At 44.0% G+C, this 20286-nt stretch overlaps 1 protein-coding gene across 2 annotated transcripts in view; it reads right to left on the bottom strand.

Moving 5' to 3' along the window:
• The window catches only part of PODXL2 (podocalyxin like 2), a 76502-nt gene that overhangs the window by 35022 nt on the left and 21194 nt on the right, over positions 1 to 20286 (bottom strand). For both annotated transcript variants that reach the window (XR_013229005.1, XM_077325396.1), the window contains exon 2: positions 11507 to 11797. Coding sequence is in view for 1 of the 2 variants with exons in the window: in XM_077325396.1 (XP_077181511.1) it covers positions 11507 to 11797 (291 nt within the window). In the remaining variant the exon portion in view is untranslated. The remainder of the gene's footprint in view (positions 1 to 11506; positions 11798 to 20286) is intronic.

The raw sequence follows: 20286 nt of genomic DNA, 5'->3' as shown, positions 1-20286 counted from the left end.
GAATGGCCAAGCGGACAAGTTTAATTAACAGACCTAAAGAAGAGTTTAAAGAGCAGTGGCACTCTTCACCAACTATATAAATAAATAGAACTCACTGACTATTCGTTTAGGATATGAAGAAACAATTAATCTTGGCATTAATCTTCTTAATTTATCATGCTGTATTTCTATCCTAGGTCTAATAAAAATTAAAAAGAAGTGTAAAAAAAGAAGAAGAAACAAAATCCAATCACTTAAATCTGGTTGAGAAACCCTGGCCTACATGAAGAGCCAGCTTGGTGTAGTGGTGAGGAGTGAGGACTTCTACTTTGGTGAGCCGGGTTTGATTCCCCACTCCTCCACATGCAGCCAGCTGGGTGACCTTGGGCTCGCCACAGCACTGATAAAGCTGTTCTGACTGAGCAGTAATGTCAGGGCTCTCTCAGCCTCACCCACCTCACAGGGTGTCAGTTGTGGGGAGGGGAAAAGGAAGACAATTGTAAGCCGCTTTGAGACTCCTTTGGGTAGACAAAAGTGGCATATAAAAACTCTTCTTGGTCTTCATAATGGTTCTATTTAGTTACAAGGTGACTAGTTATTGCAGCAACAAATTAGCATGCTTGTTTCTTTAAAGGTAAAGGTAAAGGTATCCCCTGTGCAAGCACTGGGTCATGTCTGACCCTTGGGGCGACGCCCTCTAGTGTTTTCATGGCAGACTCAATATGGGGTGGTTTGCCAGTGCCTTCCCCAGTCATTACCCTTTAGAAGAAGAAGAAGAAGAAGAAGAAGAAGAAGAAGAAGAAGAGTTGGTTCTTATATGCCGCTTTTCCCTACCCGAAGGAGGCTCAAAGCGCCTTACAGTCGCCTTCCCATTCCTCTCCCCACAACAGACACCCTGTGGGGTGGGTGAGGCTGAGAGAGCCCTGACATTACTGCTCGGTCAGAACAGTTTTATCAGTGCCGTCGCGAGCCCAAGGTCACCCAGCTGGTTGCATGTGGGGGAGCGCAGAATCGAACCCGGTATGCCAGATTAGAAGTCCGCACTCCTAACCACTACACCAAACTGGTGAGCCAGGTTTGATTCCCCACTCCTTCACATGCAGCCAGCTGGGTGACCTTGGGCTCGCCCCAGCAAGCTGGGTACTCATTTTACCGAACTCGGAAGGATGGCAGGCTGAGTCAACCTTGAGCCGGCTGCTGGGGTTGAACTCCCAGCCTCATGGGCAGAGCTTTCAGACTGCATGTGTGCTGCCTTACCACTCTGTGCCACAAGAGGCTCTTGCTTGTTTCTTTAGAAAACATATAAATAAGAAAACTAAGCACCTGTTTTTTAAATTGATCTTTGTCATGGGAATCTAAATTACCCTGATTTAAACTGAACCTATCTATGCCTAGAGCCCATTAGACTGATCAGTTATCCAAAGGGTGCCAACTTAAAGGGATTTCAGCATTCTTGCTATGCTTGTATCTTTATTGCACTTGTCATAGACCAACAAATGAGATATATTCATGTACATTTGGAACCTCCACAAAGGGAGGGGGGAAGGGAGCTGTTAGGACTTTTTGCCCCAGAAGGCTGATGGATCCAGTGAATTTTCTGATATCTCTAGGGGATTTCTGGCAAGGTTGATGCTCCATCAGCCCTGAGTTGTGGGATGCAGAGATGACCTGGGCGGTGGACACCATTTTTCTTAATGTCCTCTGCTCTCCATTCAGCCTGTATTCCTTCTTGGTTTACTGTGGAGCTTGGGATGATGAAACAACTAGGGCACAAGTGTAATAAAACTCAGAATGAATGTGGCTGAACAGGGATGGACAGGGCCTTATTGTTCCCTCTGTGCATGCGCACATGTGTAATAACTGTGAAATAGTGTTGCCAACCTCCAGATGGCGGCTACAGATCTCCTGGGATTTCCTGCTCCTCCACTTGCAGCCAGCTGCGTGACCTTGGGCTCCTTGCAGCCCTGACGGTGCTACTCTCACAGAGCAGTAATGTCAGGGCTCTCTCAGCCCCACCCATCTCACAGGGTGCCTGTTGTTGGGAGAGGAAGGGAAGGTGATTGTAAGCTGCTTTGAGATTCCTTTGGGTAGTGAAAAGCAGGGTATAAAATCAAACACTTCTTCAACTGATCTACAGGTGACAGAGATCAGTTCACCTGGAGAAAATGGCTACCTTGGAAGGTGGATTTATGCATTATATCTCACTGAAGTCCCTCCCCTCTTGAAACCCTGACCTCCTCAGACTCCACCTCCTCCCCCCAAATCTCCAGGTATTTTCCAACCTTACCATGAAGCATGCTTACTTCTGCAACACTGCACCTGCAAAATACTAACTGGTGGTGCTTTTCCAGGTTGTGAGAGGGCTCTTATCCTGAATCCCTAATGATGCATTGACACCCAGAGAACACTACAGACCAACTGTGGTTCTTTAGCAATTCATTTTGCAGAGAAAAGCATCTACTGTTAAATTTTAGGATGCCATCATTCTGGTTCTAGTTGATTAAATCCAATGAAGTAAAGAAGCTGCTTAGAAGTGTATGGTTGCCCACATCTAAGCTTGATCCCTGCCTCTCATGGATAATAGTATCAGGCTGGGCTGTTGTCCTGTTCATTTTGTAAGAGGAAGTTATGAAGTATCTCCTTTCAGGGACATCCCCAGATATGATTAACTACCGTCAATTTTCCATTCTTGGACAAAGTGCTTAAGTGGGTGGTTGTTCAAGTAAAATGTTAGAATAAAATAAGATGAAGTTTTGCATTCATTGCCTGGAATCTCTGTGTTAGAGTGATGAAATAGTCAAGAGTGCTAGTTCTGAATAAAAGAAACCAAGTCCAGATTCCTATACACCTTTTAGTTTTGTACCCAGCTTTAGATAGACTCTTGCACAAGAAGCTCCTATCTATCAGCTCATTCTACCTTTGCACCAGTTTCATCATCTGACTAGATTCATGTCCCCCCTTGCGCCTTCCGACTGAGCCTTCACCTGACTGGTCATAACTGTTGTCCGTCCGGGTGAGGGGCCAATCAGCCCCTAACCCAGACCGGCCCCACCCACTTACCCCTTAGCGAAATATGAAGGTGGAAAGATGGTTTGCCAACACTACCACCTTCACCATGCAGCTCCATCAGCTTGGCCAATTCTAACTTGGGCTTTTTAAGCATCTTGACTTTCCAAACATCGACATCATGAAAAAGATAGACTGACCGACATGCTTTCTCTATGTCTTCACCAGTCTGCAATCAGCTTACTTACAACTTCTTTCAGGTTATTTGCTTGTGCTTCTCGTGTCATGATTTCCACCATTTTCTTCTGTGTTTTGGGTATTGAACATTGCTGGTGCTTCGACACTGTTCCAGTCCTTCTTTGAAAAGGAATCAACCTTTTTTCTTAGTGCCTTTCTCACCTCCTTTGTGAGGTACTTGTCCTTGCTGCACTGGGAACCAAAGAAGCCCTTCTTGTATAGACCCGAAGCCTAGAGGGTGACCTCAGCCGCAGCATATAGGAGGTGTGTGCAGACCTGCCATACATGCTGAAGAAAGACCTTAATGAATGCCCAGTGTATTAATTCATCATTTATTGTAAGATGCCAGGATGCCAGATTCTAATTAAATTTTAAACAGAAATGAGTATTCAAACTATTGAATAATTTAATGTCATGTTAACCAAGGGATTAAAATACCACAAATATGTAGTATCTGGATGGATAGCCATCTGGAATAATGTTAGTTCTGAAAATCTGTTCAACACTGAACAGATGAAGTAGTAAAAGGATAGAGTGTCAGTAGCCATGCAAAAGTGTCGATATATTTGCTTACAAGTGGGAAGGGGACACACAGATGCAAGTGTTACATATATTCACAACATACAGGGCTCTCTGTGGTTTCCTACATGTATTTCTGTTAAAAGTGAAATATTATGAGACAGAAAGACCTGCACATCAGCCTGAGACTCTTTGACAAATCTTACTGGGATGTACATGTCTTGCTCCCGAGTGACAAGTTAAAGGTAAAGGTAAAGGTATCCCCTGTGCAAGCACCGAGTCATGTCTGACCCTTGGGGTGACGCCCTCTAGCGTTTTCATGGCAGACTCAATATGGGGTGGTTTGCCAGTGCCTTCCCCAGTCATTACCTTTTACCCCCCAGCAAGCTGGGTACTCATTTTACCGACCTCGGAAGGATGGAAGGCTGAGTCAACCTTGAGCCGGCTGCTGGGATTGAACTCCCAGCCTCATGGGCAAAGCTTTCAGACGGCTGCCTTACCACTCTGCGCCACAAGAGGCTCATTGAGTGACAAGTTACACATCAGGAAAAGCAATTCTCACCAATTGCAATAGGGATTTTCTTGTAACTTGCTTGGGCTTAGAGTTCAAAAGGCTGGGGATATATGCAATATAGGTTGCAATAGCTTGTGGAAGTAAAAACAGAGTTGCTTACCGGTAACTGTTGTTCACTGACATCTTGTGTGCAGACACACATTGGGACTGCGCATGTGCAGGTCTGCCACAAAGAACATTTTCCCCAGCTAAACCTCCAAAAAGGGTGCTCGCCCTCCTGACTGTGCATGCGCAGGTTTTCAGATCACATATCTACAGGGAGGACTGTCCCCTAACCTCAGTTTCCCCACCGCTCTGAACCACTTCACTTCAACACTGGCAGTCTTCAAGCAAAGGTTGGATACACACTTTTCTTGGATGCTTTAGGATGCTTAGGGCTGATCCTGTGTTGAGCAGGGGGTTGGACTAGATGGCCTGTATGGCCCCTTCCAACTCTATGATTCTGTGATTCTGAATACACCAGAGCACTTGTTGTTACTAGGACCTGGAAAATCAACGTCACAGTTGAGGGCTCAAAGCAGGGTAGGAGGGAGGGAATGTCTGTCTGCACACAACATGTCGATGAACAAGTTACAGGTAAGTAACTCTTTTTACATCTTCTGTCTTATATTGAAGACCCATATTAGGAACTTAGTGAGCTATAATACATGTGGAAGAGGGTCAAGGTCTTCAGCAAAACTCTGACTACAACACAACCTTCCCAAATCATGAGTTGGCACAGGAGCGAAGGTTCAGCTCATAATGTTTCATAAATGTGTCTTCTCTCACCCAGACTGCCAATCTGAATCATAGAATCATAGAGTTGGAAGGGGCCATACAGGCCATCTAGTCCAACCCCCTGCTCAATGCAGGATCAGCCCTAACCATCCTAAAGCATCCAAGAAAAGTGTGTATCCAGCCTTTTCTTGAAGACTGCCAGTGAGGGGGAGTTCACCACCTCCTTAGGCAGCCTATTCCACTGCTGAACTACTCTGACTGTGAAAATGTTTTTCCTGATATCTACCCTATATCGTTGTACTTGAAGTTTAAACCCATTACTGCGTGTCCTCTCCTCTGCAGCCAACAGAAACAGCATCTTGCCCTCCTCCAAGGGCCAACCTTTCAAATACTTAAAGAGGGCTATCATGTCCCCTCTCAACCTCCTTTTATCCAGGCTGAACATTCCCAAGTCCCTCAACCTATCTTCATAGGGCTTAGTCCCTTGGCCCCAGATCATCTTTGTCGCTCTCCTCTGTACCCTTTCAATTTTATCTACGTCCTTCTTGAAGTGAGGCCTCCAGAACTGCACACAGTACTCCAGGTGTAGTCTGACCAGTGCTGTATACAATGGGACTATGACATCTTGTGATTTTGATGTGATGCCCCTGTTGATACAGCCCAAAATGGCATTTGCCTTTTTTACCGCTGCATCACACTGCCTGCTCATGTTTAGTTTACAATCCACAAGTACCCCAAGGTCTCGTTCACACACAGTGTTACCTAGAAGCGTATCCCCCATCCAGTAGGCATGCTTTTCATTTTTCTGACCCAGATGCAGAACTTTACACTTATCTTTGTTAAATTGCATCATCATCCTATAATTATAGGATCCTTCAGTGAAATGCCACTGACATTGCTTGCACCCTATTGAGTGGGCTCGAACCTCTAATGGGCACAGCAAAGAGGATTCTCAATAGGAAGCTTGGATTGCTGACATCATCCACCTGGCAATGGACTGGGAAGAAGCTGCCCAGCCTTTTCGAGGACCCCAATAGCACACAAACGATGCAATTCTCTCACCAGGGGGATCTGTCTGTTCCTCTTTATCACTGTTTTCTGCCATCAGGTAAAGACTTTACTGTTTTATTTGATGTTCCCTCTCTAACCCTCCTTCCTGTTGAGTAATTCGGTTTAACTATTTTTTAAATTGCTTTACACGTATGTCATTTTAAAAGTTTTTTAAAAGTTGTTTTGATGGGTTTTTAAAAATTGTTCACCGCATTGGAGGCCCTAAATCCAGTGCAAAGGTGGCATAAAAATGTTTCGAATAAAGGCAGAGACTTGCTGTACAATCCTAAGTAGACTTAAACCTTTTAAATTCCTTGAAATCAATGAGCGTAGAAAGGTGCAACATTGCTAAGGATTGCACTGATAGTTCGAGGTGAATTCAGTGCTCTATAATAGTGGTATCTAAAATGTTAAAACTCTGCCAGTAAGCAAAGGCTCTTTGCTCCCACAGCTATTCTTGGAAATCTGCTCAAGGATTTCACACATACAAGTGTATTTGTGGACTGTAAGCTAAATATGAGCAGACAGTGTGATGTGGGCATAAAAACGCAAATGCAGATTTGGGTTTTATCAACAGAAGCATCACATTGAAATTGCAAGATGTTGTAGTCCCTCTTTATCCCGCATTGGTCAGACCTCACCTGGAGTACTGTGCGCAGTTCTGGAGGTCTCACTTTAAAAGGGACATGGACAAAATTGAGAGGGTGCATGGGAGAGCAATGAGGATGACCCAGGGGACCAAGCCCTATGAGGAAAGGCTGAGGGACTTGGGAATGTTCAACCTGGAGGAAAGGAGGCTGAGAGAGGACATGATTGAAAGGTTGTCACTTGGAGGAGGGCAGGGAGCGGCTCCTATCAACAACTGAGGTTTGGGCCCACATTAATGGATTTAAACCACATAGAACAGTAATGGCTAGACATGAGGGAGAAAATTTCAGTCAGATAAGTTCAGCGGGGGAATAGGCTACCTAAGAAGTGGCTGGACAGATATTTATCATGGATGCTTTAAGCAGATCCTGCATTGAGCAGTGGGTTGGACTAGAGGGCTTGTATGGCCCCTTCCAATTCTATGATTCTGTGAAACTTTCAGATTTCTTACCTTACCACAATAACATCCAAGTACAAAAGAAAGAACATGAATGGGAGAATGAAGTAATCAGGATGGGTCAATGCTTTTGTCCCTGGCATGCCACTTTCTCATACAGTAAGGAACTCAGATTATTTTTGCTTCAGATTTTTAAAATATAAAACCAGATCTTCCTTATTATGATTATCCATATAGCTGCTGTAACCTTTTATGAGATTACTAGATTCAAAGCCCATCCCTAAGGATGGGCTTTGAAAGGCGGCACCGTAGGAGGCTCCCTGTAGGCGCCGCGGCTCTCTACCGACGGTGAGAGAGCTGCGGGGCCTAAAGGGACTGGCCAGACCCCTTTGCGCAGCGCCACTGCCGCGGGAGGGTCCCTTTAGGCCGTGCAGCTCACTCGCAACGGCAAGAGAGCTGCAAGGCCTAAAGGGACTGACCAGGCCCCCCCTGTGCGGCACCGCTGCGCAGCTCCCTCGCGATGGTGCAAGAGCTGCAGGGCCCAAAGGCACTGGGCACCCCCCCCCCCATGTGGCGGCGGGGCGGGAGGGTCTCTTTAGGGCCAGCAGCTCTCTCACTGCGGTGAGAGAGCTGCAGGGCCTAAAGGGACTGCGCAGGGCCCCCCTCTCTTGCTGTGGCGACAGAGCCTTCAGACCTAATGGGAGCCTCCCGCAGCAGCAGCGACGCGGGAGGCTCCTGTTGGGCCTCGAAGCTCTGTCGCTGCGGTGAGAGAGTTTCCAGGCTCAAAGGGAGCCTGGCGTGGTGGCAGTGGCCCGCTTGGTGGGTGGGAGCGGGCATGGCCAGTCCGGGTGCGATTGGGCCCTCACCTGGACTGGCCACGCCCACTCTCCTTTCACCAAGGCCTTAACCAACTATGACAGCGAAAGCTGTTGCAGTTACGAACACAATGCCTGGATGCACCAGCACATGCAATCATTTTTGTGGTCCTACATGTAGTAAATTAACAAACAGTATAATGAAAATGGTTAACAGATTCTAGAGTTAATAGGAAAAAAACAGCAATTTGGATTTGTTTGTATTCTCTTGAGATTGAATTGCATGGGAAACATCTTGGGTTCAGTAAATATGTCCAAATTAAAAGAATAATGGACAACTAGATAATCAATTGCTGACATCAGTCAGCTGAAACCTCTGTCAACCAGTTTCCGCTAAGAGACAGGCATTAGCACAGAAGCTGGGATTCTCCTTCTGTAGCCCATGGTTCTGCCACAGAGGCATGAACTTGTACTGTTTCTACTATCCATGCCTAACACTGATGCAAAGAACAACAGGCATATGGGAAACATAACAGCTTACATTCCAAACTAGGAACCAAGCCCTGAAGGATTTAGCAGAGTTATTAAAGGAAAGGCAGACTAAGAAGAACCTGTGAAGTCAAACAACATGCTATATATATATATATATATATATATATATATATATATATATATATATATATATATATATATATATATACATACATACATACATACATACATACATACATACATACACATACATACATACATACATACATACATACATACACATACATACATACATACATACACACACACACATACATATATATATATATATATATATATATATATATATATATATATATATATATATATATATATATATATACACACACACACATGCATATATGTGTGTGTGTGTGTGTGTGTGTATGTAAATAGCTGCTTCTTAAAAAGGAGGATGATATGTTGGAAAGTTGTTTATCCCTCTATTTTATCCTAATTTGGCTCCTAAGGATGAGCACATGAGAAATGGGAACATAGGAATAAGACAGTGTTAGGAACACTAAAAGATAGCTTTTGGTTGCTAACACCACTTTTTGTGGCCCTATGTGGCCTGCTTTTATCCTAGCAAGGGAGCCATCCTTTCACACTTTTCACACACTGCTAGAAGTAATATATCCTGCTAATTCTAGACTTTAGTCTGCCTGGGCAGGGATCCACTGAGAATTGCAGGCAGCAGGAGAAGGGACGGTCAATAGGTCAACCTCATACTTCACCTAACAGGCCATGTCTGGAAATCAGCCGAAGACTGTACAGGACAATCATGTAAGCCTGAATATGCCCCACTTTCTCATTTAGTTGGCATCTCAAAGGCATATCCGCTATTGATGCATAAAATAATTCTAAAGGAAGTGGAGGATCATGGAAGATATTGACAAAGGGCCTAAGAGAACTGCAATGTTTCTATATGCACAGGGAATCAAGAAAAGCCAGAAAATTTTCTGCCAAGTCCTGATGCAGCAGTAGGTTCCATGGATCAGTTTCTATAAGAATATAGCAAGAGATTGCAATCCAGGAGCATGAATTTTTTCCCTGAGAATGTACAGCTCAAAAACTGGTCCCAGTGGCACCATAAAACTGTTTTTGAATTCCAGAAATGATGATGATGATGACGATGATGACGATACCAGTTTGAGGACTAAGATAGGAGGAGCAATGTACCCAACCTGTGAATGGTGCTTACCCTCAATAATAATAATAATAATAATAATAATAATAATAATAATAATAATAATAATAATAATAGTTGATTCTTATATGCCACGTTTCTCTACCCGAAGGAGTCTCAAAGCAGCTTACAGTCACCTTCTCTTTCCTCTCCCCACAACAGACTCCCTGTGGCCTATTATGCATGGAGGAGAAGGTCCACATTTGAGGTGGAATGGCGGCAGCTAAAATCACCAATAATGCACGCCGCAGGCGGCAGCCGGGCGCGGAGTTGACGTATGCAGCTGAAAAAGCTGCATTAGTGAGATGCGGAAGAAAGTGGAGCTTCCTGGTTGACCAGCGCGCAACCAGAAGCGGCTCCGGAGTGGCCACGTGCATAATCGGGGAGGTCCGTGGTGTACAGGGCTTCTGGGTGTGCTTGCTCTCTCCCCTTCCGTGCCCTTCGGTTCCGCCGGCAGGGCCTGCGCCTGCGTGTGCCGTGGCTGCCCTGCTTGGTGGCCCAGCCTCGGTCAGCACCGTGCTCGCCTTCCTTCCTGTTTGCTTTGCATTGCTGCCTCATCGGCCGCAGCCAGCAGCTGCTCTGAGGTTTGCCGCCGTTGCGTTTGTCCCGTGCGTTTGCGGTTTGCTTCGCTTCTTCCTCCTCCGCGTTTTCCATGTGACCGCCAACCGCTGTTTCAGCGGCTGTGCATAATAGGCCTGTGAAGGAGCCCTGATAACACTGCTCGGTCAGAACAGTCAGAACAGCCTTATCAGTGCCCAAGGTCACCCAGCTGGTTGCATGTGGAGGACCACGAAATCAAACCCAGTTTGCCAGATTAGAAGTCTGCACTCCTAACCACTACACCAAACTGGCTCAAATAAAGTTTTCTAATTAAAAAGAGAGAAAAACTCTCATACCATATATCAAAACTCCTTTTTGAACACTGAAAATGAAATTCGGGGGGAGGGGAGTGTGTAATTTGTGTGCCTGGAATACGGAGCCCTAGATGGTGAACACCAGCTTTACAACTTCAGCATACAAAATATGTATATGGAAAGATGTACTTTATTTATTATATATATCATCAGTGAAATCCTAAGCAGAATTACAGGCTTCTAGGTTCATTGAAGAAAGATAATTCTGCTTTAGGATGGCACCTTTCTCTTGCCAAGCAAAATGAAAGTTTGAGATTTGTAAAATGAAACTTAAAATCAGAACAGACAATTTTAATGTCACTTAGAACTCTAAACTACCAATACAATGTTTATAGCTGAACAGTTTCAAAATGTCTATTTCATTTCATGAATATGAAAGCTACAAGCCAAGGATGCCGATTCTGTCTTTTCCGATGGCAAAGGAGACAGAGCCCAGCAGCTTAATTTGCTGATGGCAGTAATTCTCCTTTCAGTGGCAAACGTTTAACCCATGGGTCCCCAATCATACATGTTCATTAAAAAAGACACTATGTTTAGCAGAGCTTCCACTTGACATGTTAAAGGGTTAATATTAGACTTATGCCTAACCACCTCCTCTACCATTGGTGGTTGGCTCTACCTTCTATGGGAGTCATTTTCTGGATGCACCCACCGTTCGGTGTCAAAATTCCAAAGATGCCTGAAGGATCAAAAGTTGGAGACTTGTTCTAATCCCCTCTGTCCCTCTCCCCCCATTCATTCCATCTCAGCCAACTCTCTAAACTTATTTCCCTTTTCACAAAATCCTTTACTCAAAGGCCATTACATGCATCAGAAAGAAAGTAGGTGAAAATTAATCCCACATTTCCTTAATCAGAGACATAATGAAATTGACAGAATGACAGGCCTTCCAATGAAAGCCATTCAAGGCAAAAATGGGGTAAAATGGACTACCTGGTGTTGCTCCAGGATACAAGCTGGAATCATTGAGGTCTCCTCCCTCGTCCCAAAAATACTGTGACTGAAGAATCTTGGAATCTTCATTTTCCTCACTGGCAAAGCCCGATCCAGGTGCAGCTAGCAGGGCACTAGGGATAAGGTCAGACTCAGGCACCTTCACGTTTGTCTGCTCACTGGATCCCAGAGACTCCATGTGGGACATGGCTGTGAAGTCTACCAACGATGTGGAGCTCAGTCCCTCAGTGCCAAGATCTTCAGATAAAGCAAGGCAGATGCATAAAGAAGCTATAAACAACAAAGAAAGCCATATCAGTGATGTGGAACATGGGTGTATAAAAGACTATAAAAGGAAAGTAATTGTCACAGCATTCAATAATGGCTGCAGGATCCTTTGCCCTTAGGAAGCAATTATATTAGTTTAGGACTAACTACATTATCCACAGCAATCATAGTAGTGATGGATGTACTATCCGGAGGAAGCATGCATTCACAGGTACAAAATGTAGGCTGGCTCTGCTAGGAAAATGAGATATTGCTACAACAGAACCACAGCCCAGAAGGAAGCCTTCTGAACTCTGAATAACATATAGGTTACAGCAGGCTTACTGCATTAAAATCAATCGTCTAGTAAGGTCCTAAGCTGTCTTTAGAGAGAAGTTGTAAGCGCAGCATTTGCATGCATGAACAAACATTAATATGTCTCAGATCTTCCTAATTCCCAATTGTGCTTGAAAAATGAATAGCCCATCATTTACATTGATTTCATACTGATATTGACTGAAAATATAGCTGTCTTTAATGCACAGAGGTCAAAGGTGGCTGGCTACATAACAATCCTTCACTTACTTTCCCCTTTGGATACCAAACTGTGCTTTCTTGTCAGACGTCCCTGGATTATTAGACTAGAAGATCAAAATACAGAGCTTTGCTATTGCTTGAACTACATGACACATAGAATGTGTTATGTGCCATCAAATGGCTTCCAACTTACGGCAGCCCTATGAATTAATGACCTCCTAACATCCTATTATTAACAGCCTTGTTCAGGTCCTGTAAACCAAAGGCCTTAGCCTTCTTTATTGAGTCCATCCTGCTACCTTTAACTTTTCCTAGCAGTATTGTCTTTTCCAATAAGTCCTATCGTCTCATAATGTGACCAGGGTACTATAGCCTACGATTAGTCATTTTAGCTACTAGGAAGAGGTCAGGTTTGAGTTGATCTGGACCCCACTTATTTGTTTTTAGTGACCCATGGTATCCATACAACACTCATCTAACACAACATTTCAAATGAATAAATTTCTTTGTCAGCTTTCTTCATTGTCCAACCATCATGTTCATACATAGTAATGGGGAATAAAATATAGAGAAGTGAAGAAGAAGGGTTGGTTCTTATACCTCCACTTTTCACTGCCTGAAGGAGTCTCAAAGTAGCTTACAATAACCTTACCTTCATCTCCCCACTACAGACACCCTGTGAGGTAGGAAGGGCTGGGAGAGCTCTGAGAAAACTGTTGTGAGAACAGCTCTAACAGGATTGTGACTAGCCCAAGATCACCAAACTGGCTGCATGTGGAGGAGTGGGGAATCAAACCTGGCTTGCCAGATTAGAAGGCACTGGTCTTAACCTCTAGACCACACTGACTGGTGAAATACTAGTTTGGGAAACCACAATCACATCACAAAAGTGAACATGGGCTTATGTTAACTTGACTGATTGGACTGCTCAGGATCTCATATCTGCCTAGATCTAAGGATGGGTGAGTAGAAGCAACCCGGGCCAGAGTACCCTATTATTTATTTATTTATTTATTTATTTATTTATTTATTTATTTATTTATTTATTCATTCATTCATTCATTCATTCATTCATTCATTCATTCATTCATTCATTCATTTATACATACTGGTGGAATTCTGAGGGGGGGTGGGGGGGAGCAGGGGTCCTTCAACCGCTGTTGATTATGTCTAGTCTCAACCAAATGCCTGGTGGAAGAGCTCCTTTTTGCAGGTCCTGCAGAACTGTTTAAGCTCCATCAGGGCCCTGATCTCCTCCGGGAGCTCGTTCCACCAGGTGGGGGCCAGAACAGAGAATGCTCTGGCCCTGGTCGAGACCAGGCGGGCTTCTTTAGGGCCAGGGACCATTAGCCGGTTGGTAGTGGTGGAGCGCAGAGCTCTTTTGGGCGCATAGGCAGGGAGGCGATCTCTCAGGTACACTGGGCCCTGACCACGTATGGCCTTGAAGGTAATTACCAGAACCTTTAGTCTGATCTGGAATTCAACTGGCAACCATTGCAGTTGGTGGAGAATGGGCTGGATGTGGGACTTCCATGCTGTTGCAGTGAGGTTCCTGGCCGCTGCATTTTGAACCAGCTGTAGTTTCCGGGTCAAGGCTAAGGGCAGGCCTGCGTAGAGCCAGTTGATAATATTACAAGCAATATGGAAAGTGTTCTGAAAGCAGTCACTGCCATCCACGCTGATCTTTAAATTACAGTACAACTCCATGCACATGAAGCCCAACAAAGAATTTACCCAATATTAAAACATTTCTGGGAAAGCACTGCAGCATCATAGAATCACAGAGCTGGAAGGGGGACATACAGGCCATCTAGTCCAATCCCCTGCTCAAGGCAAAATCAGCCTAAAGAAACCACAATATGAATCTGTGAAGCTGTACTTAACAACTGAGGAGGAGCTTACTACCTCCTTAGGCAGTCGATTGCACTGCTGAGCTACTCTGACTGTGAGAAATGTTTTCGTGATATCTAGCCGATACCGTTCTATATGTATTTTAAAACCATGACTACTGCCAATATTTCTGGAAACAAAAATCAAAGGGAGTGCCCTTTTGAATTTTGCCTAATGCTTGGTCTGCAAGACTCTTTCCACCACTGATTCATTTTATTTTGGGAGACTTTATTACTCAGTGTTCTTCTGCACTCTTCCTTGCAGTGTTTCTTATCTGTGATCAATAGAACAAAATTAGCTACTCAGAGATCAGCTTTAGACAAAGGTGAAGAGCAGAGACAGCAGAAACATGACAGCACTGAAGGGGGGGGGGGAACACTGCAGCATAAAACAGCCAGCCAAGACCTCTCTGGCCATCCCAAGGGATGGACAAACTCACCAAGTGTTATTTGCACATGGCTGAGTCAGTCAACCACTGAGGCCAAAACATCCCAAAATATGCCCCAGTATTAAGAATGCAGAATGCCTCTGCAGGTCAGATTATCGCCTGATTGAGAACTCTCCTAGTTCAGTCTACAAGGAAGCTGAAGGGGGGGAAAAAAACAGAACTTTGTCTAGGATTTTTCTGTTCTCACACAACAGCTGCCACCATGTTATTATTAGCATTACAACAGCATCAAGAGACCCCCCTCCAAAAGAAAAAACCCAGAGCTATAAAAACCATTGTGTTATAAACACATTTATATACATGCTCACACAAAAGCTACACCCAAACAAACAGCTTGGTCCTATTTATCCCCACTAATCTGATGTACAAATTGCTACAATTGATGGGATCTACTTTTTCTTTAGTAGAACAAGGTTATCAGCCAACCGCAATTTACTTATGCCCTTTATGGAAGAAGTGACCCTAATGGGCCTGAAATGCCAATCAGCAGAGTCCCCCAAAGTGGTTCCAGTGGGCACTGTGGCACTCACCTGAACTTTAGGTGGACCTGGGGATCTCCAGACTTGCAGCTCATCTCCAAACTATAGAGATCAATTCCCCTTGAGAAAATGTCTACTTTGAAAGGTGGACTCTATGGCATTATATCCCACTAAGGTCCCTGTTCTCCTTCACCCACAAACCTCCAGGAGTTTCCCAACCTATACTTGCCAAGTTTTATAGGAAGTGTATGGAACCAATGTAAGGCAGGGCTTATTTTTGGTTGATTTATTCAAAAGAAATGATCTGCTGGAGGATCAGAGCTGATAAGTACCTGGGCTTTCCTTAGTCAATGTGTGGTTCCATTCCCCCTTCAGATCTTAATTCATTCCAGGAAGTGTGAGGAGGGAAATAGTCCATTCAGCTATGCCTCCTACAGTAGCCATTTTGGGTTTGGTTCCATCTCTTGTGGAAGCCATTCTGGCATGTCACTCACCACCCCTTCTCTGAGTTCCAAAGATGCTCACAGGCTGAAAAAGGTAGTGGACTCTGCCATACACCATCACATAAAAGGGGTCAAAACAGTTTCTTGCTGTCCAGGCCACTGAAGGGGCAGGGTCAATCCCCCAGGCTCTTGGTTTGGTGACAATTAAAACTGCTGACATGAGAACACTGCTGACTTTTTGCCATCTAGGATACCTTTGTCCAATTTTATGAAGACTTTTGCTTGTGCACAAATTTATAGGAACTAAGCTGGCAAAGGCTTAGTTCCTCCCTTTCCTCCTTGAGGCATTACAAGTACTGGACTGAATCCCACAAAGGATTTCTGCTGAAGAGAGGGATTTCCCTCCACGGATCATGACTTTATCACCTCTCCACTCCTGCTGAAGCCCAGAATGCTTCGCCCTAATGCTGCTGTTGGAGGACAAGGAGCAGTCAGAACAGAGAAGAGCTGGAGGTCTGCAGTGGGAAGGACTAACTGGCAAAGACTGCCTTTCCCCATAGATGGGATCCAACTCACTCATGATGGTAACTGCAAACAGGAAAACTGCAGCAAGGTTTATTTCGTACCTATTGTTAGGTTCTATTTCTGACAAGCTGAAACAGAGGAGCATTGTTTGGATATTTCCTAGCCAATACGTATTTTTTATTTAAGCCAGAGGTCTGCAGCTTTTATTGTAACCAGATTCCATGTTCATCCAAATTATGTATAGTCATATTTAGTCAAGTAAGAAGGAAGACTGTTTGCAAACCTCCTGGCAGAAATCCTAGAACCAAGGACTCACTGGAAAAACCTAATATAGTTTTACATTCCACTAATCAATATACTGGAGCCAATGGTAAGCATTCCCCCCCCCCAAAAAAACATACCTTGAAGGTAAGAATAAAACAATTATGGACTAGAACTTCTGAACTTCTCTTCAAATGTACCAGATTTGTTGGCTCCAATTCAGACTTCCAGCTTTCCTTATTTCTACTCTCCTCCTGGTGACAACAGGGTTGCTAATTTCAGGCTGGGACATTTCTGGAGATTTAGGGATGGATCCTGGAAAGGCCAGAATTTGGGGAGGCAAGGGACCTCAGTGGGGTAATGTGCCATAGAATCCACAATGAAAAGCAGGCACTTTCTTCAGGAGAACTGGAGACCAGCTGTAATTCTGGGCCCCACTTGGAAGTTGGCAACCCTAGCCTAAAACTTAACATATCTCCCTTCACTTTTAATGAACATGGCCTTCTGGAGGGCTCATCCTACTAGTGGAGAAGCTTCAGCTCCCAGCAGTTTGTTGACCCCTACTTAACACTGAACACTTAGTCTAAACTTGTTAAGATGCATGATCCTGAGCACTGTCCATAGTCAAAAATAAAACTACATTATTTGAAATGCAAGAGTGAGTCATTGCAACAGCACTCTATAGAATCAGCATCTGTTCACTTTGATGTTCTCTCCCCTGTCTGAGTGTGAACTGATCTCTGGGTATGTCAAGAGGTCTTGGAAGAAGAAGTGCAACTGAAAGTGAAATACTGTTTTAGAAAACCTGATTTTGCAAAACTGCCTAGATAGATAGATTGGGGGAGCCAATATCCCTGGATTTAAGATTCATTACTGACCTGTACAGCAAATTTCCTTTAGAGCAGATCAACCCAATAGACCGATGTCTCATTTTCAATTTGTCCTTATAAGAAATATAATGAGTTATATTACTAATAATTTATATAGCACTACTTAACATTCAAAGATTAATTTGTAAAAATTGTCCTTTGCCAACTCCATTCATTATTCCTATATATCAAGTGAAGAACTGAGGTCAAGAGAAAGGGAAGTTGTTGACTGAACAGAATTGTGAACTCAAGTTACCATTGTGAATATGCAATGCATATGAATATAATTATATGTGCATTGCTCATAGACAGTGTAATGTAGTGCTCAAAGTGTCAGACTAGGATCAGGGAGAGGTTTGAACCTCCACTTTACCATGAAAACTTGTTGGGTGACCCTAGGCCTGTTACACACACACTCAGCCTAAAATTACTATACATGGTCACTGTGAAGATAAAATGGAGGACAGAAGAATGATGTAACATCTTTTGGTCTCTACTGGGAGAAAAGACTGGGTATAAATGAAGTAAATAAATATTGAAGTAAATAAACGTTGTCCATCATTTCTATCAGGGACCAATAAGATGCCGGGTTTTATGAAAGGCACCAATGGCCACTATAGTTCAGAATAATTTATCTCTGTGTTCATTTAGGAAAGTATTCAAGAGACAGAAGAAACTTCTCATTTTTTTCCCTAGCATTCTTGCACTAGGGCCAAGGATAGAAGGAAAAACTGAACTCAGCTGAGGATGAACCAGGGTTGGCCGCCTCTGCATGGGGCCTGGGGATCTCCTGGGGCCATTCCGCACCAGGATCTATGTAGCAAATTGGTTGCGGAACGAAAAAACGCCATTTTAAATAGTGGAATTCGTTGTTATGCATACCTGCCTTTGTAGTGGAATCCAGTTGTGTTTCTGTCATTTCCCACAGGTTTCCGGTCTCAGCAAAAATCGCTAGCCAGGAAGCGATATTGCCGAGCTTTGTCCCGCCCCTGGCTGTCAATCAAACGAGCAGCCAATGGGCGGCCGTTATCATGCTCCCGAAAAGCCTCTTTCCCTTTAAGGAAGGTTTAAAAAAAAACCACACACACACACGTTGCAACGAATCTGCGTTGATTCGTTGCAACGAAGAGACCCATCTAGCTAGCAGGTGGTGTTTGAGCTGCTGTTTCATCGTTGCCACGCTCCCCCTGAGTGAAAAAAAATAACCCCCCCCCGCACGGGCGTGATTTTCGGCTGAAAATAAAGGGAAAAATAAAGGGAAAATAAACCAGCAAACGGGGCTCTGTGTTGCTTGGAGCTTGGTGACTTTAAACAGCTCTGGGGAGGGACTGCAGCCAGGGAAGCCTCGCTGGGTAAACGAAGGCTCACCGGTGTGTTGATCTCCGCTCGCTCCGAGAAAAAAAAATGGTGATCGCTTTGCCGGAAGATCAGAGGAGAGAGCCAGGGGGAGGGACTTTGCAGAAACCGCAACAATGGTAATGCACAGAACTTTCCCGCTAGTGCTGCAGATTGGTTGCAAGAGTGTAGCGCTTTCTGGAGGGTGAATCCACTTTTTGGGATTTCCCTGAAAGCGCTACAATGAAGCGCTTTTTGCGGATCGGTTTCAGGAGTGTTGCAGATTGTCAATGACGTTGTGCATAACAGCAAATCAGTAGTGATTTCAATTTGCAGCCATTGTGCAATTTTGAACGAGTGCAGAATGGCCCCTGGAATTACAAGGATCAGTTCCTAAGGTTGTCAGCTCTGGGTTGAGAAATACCTGGAGTCTTTGGTGGTAGAGTTGTGAATGAGTAGAATTTGGGACAGGGAGGGACCTCAGTGAAGTATAATGCTAGGGAGTCCACCTTCCAAAGCAGCCATTTTCTCCAGGAGAACTGAACTCTTTAGTCTGAAGATGACATGCAATTCCAGGGGACCTCCAGGTCCCACCTGGGGACTTCTATCTCTGTCAGTTCCCCTGAAGACTATGACAGTTTCAGAGGGAATATTCTATGGTAACACATCCTCCACTCAATGCTGAGTGGAGTAAGAATGATCTTGGTATACCCATGTAAGAAGCATCATCCTGAGAAATAAAAGACAGTTATAGAAGTCAATGTCAAATATACTGGTGTCTACAAAAAATTTATAGAAAAGCTATTCTAAGTCAGAATTTTACGTAAAGATGTAACAAAATGACAAGGAAAATGGTAACCAGACAAAATTCTCCACTTGTATCTAATATAATTCTAATGCCTACAGCTTTTATAAAGTTGCAGAATTTCTGCAACATGTTTGAACAATCAAACTCCCAAAGTCCAGAGAACCCAGGCAGCTCTTGGAACAGAAGCTGCCACAGCAAATTCTGAGAAACAAGACAGATTTCCGGGATGCCAATATCCATTTTTAAAGCTTCAAGGTAAACTCTAGGGATTTGTTCCAGCCTCAGCTGGCCTCTTTTTAGATTGAGTAAACGGAGAGGTAGACATTTTAAAAGGATAAAAGAACAGGACAGAAAGGGGATTGAGGGACAGAAGCTAAGTGGTCAGAAGACTGGTGAGATACCGAAAACAGTTATCAATATCTAATTCCAAATATCTGTTGCTTTCTATGAAGATAAACTCAGGTAGGATGCCATGTTGGTCTGAAGCAGTAGAACAAATTTTGAGTTCAGTGCCACATTTAAGACAGACAAAATTTTATTCAGGATGTAAGCTTATCACAGGATCTGAGGAACGTGTCCCAAAGTGTCTGAGAAAGTGTGCTGTACAAAAGAAAGCTTACACCATAAATAAAATTTTGTTAGTTTTAAAGGTGCCACTGGACTCAAACTTTGTTCCAAATATCTGTATTAATTGGAGCTTGCAGCTCCAGGCTGGGAAATACATGGAGATTTTGGGGGTAGAGACTGAGGATGGGAGGGTTTCAAGCATAATGCCATGGAGTCGACCTTTTAAAGTGGCCAGGTGAACTGATCTCTGTCCCCTGGAGAACAGTTGTAATAATGGGAGATCTTCAGCCGACATTTGGCAACCCGACCTTTCATACAAGCCTTGTACCACAGGTCTGATCTATGCATGCA

This window comes from Paroedura picta, chromosome 3 (genome assembly GCF_049243985.1).
Source record: "Paroedura picta isolate Pp20150507F chromosome 3, Ppicta_v3.0, whole genome shotgun sequence".
NCBI classification, from domain to species: domain Eukaryota; kingdom Metazoa; phylum Chordata; class Lepidosauria; order Squamata; family Gekkonidae; genus Paroedura; species Paroedura picta.
The sequence above is the reverse complement of the archived record's forward strand: the minus strand, read 5'-3'. Positions and strand labels throughout refer to the sequence as shown.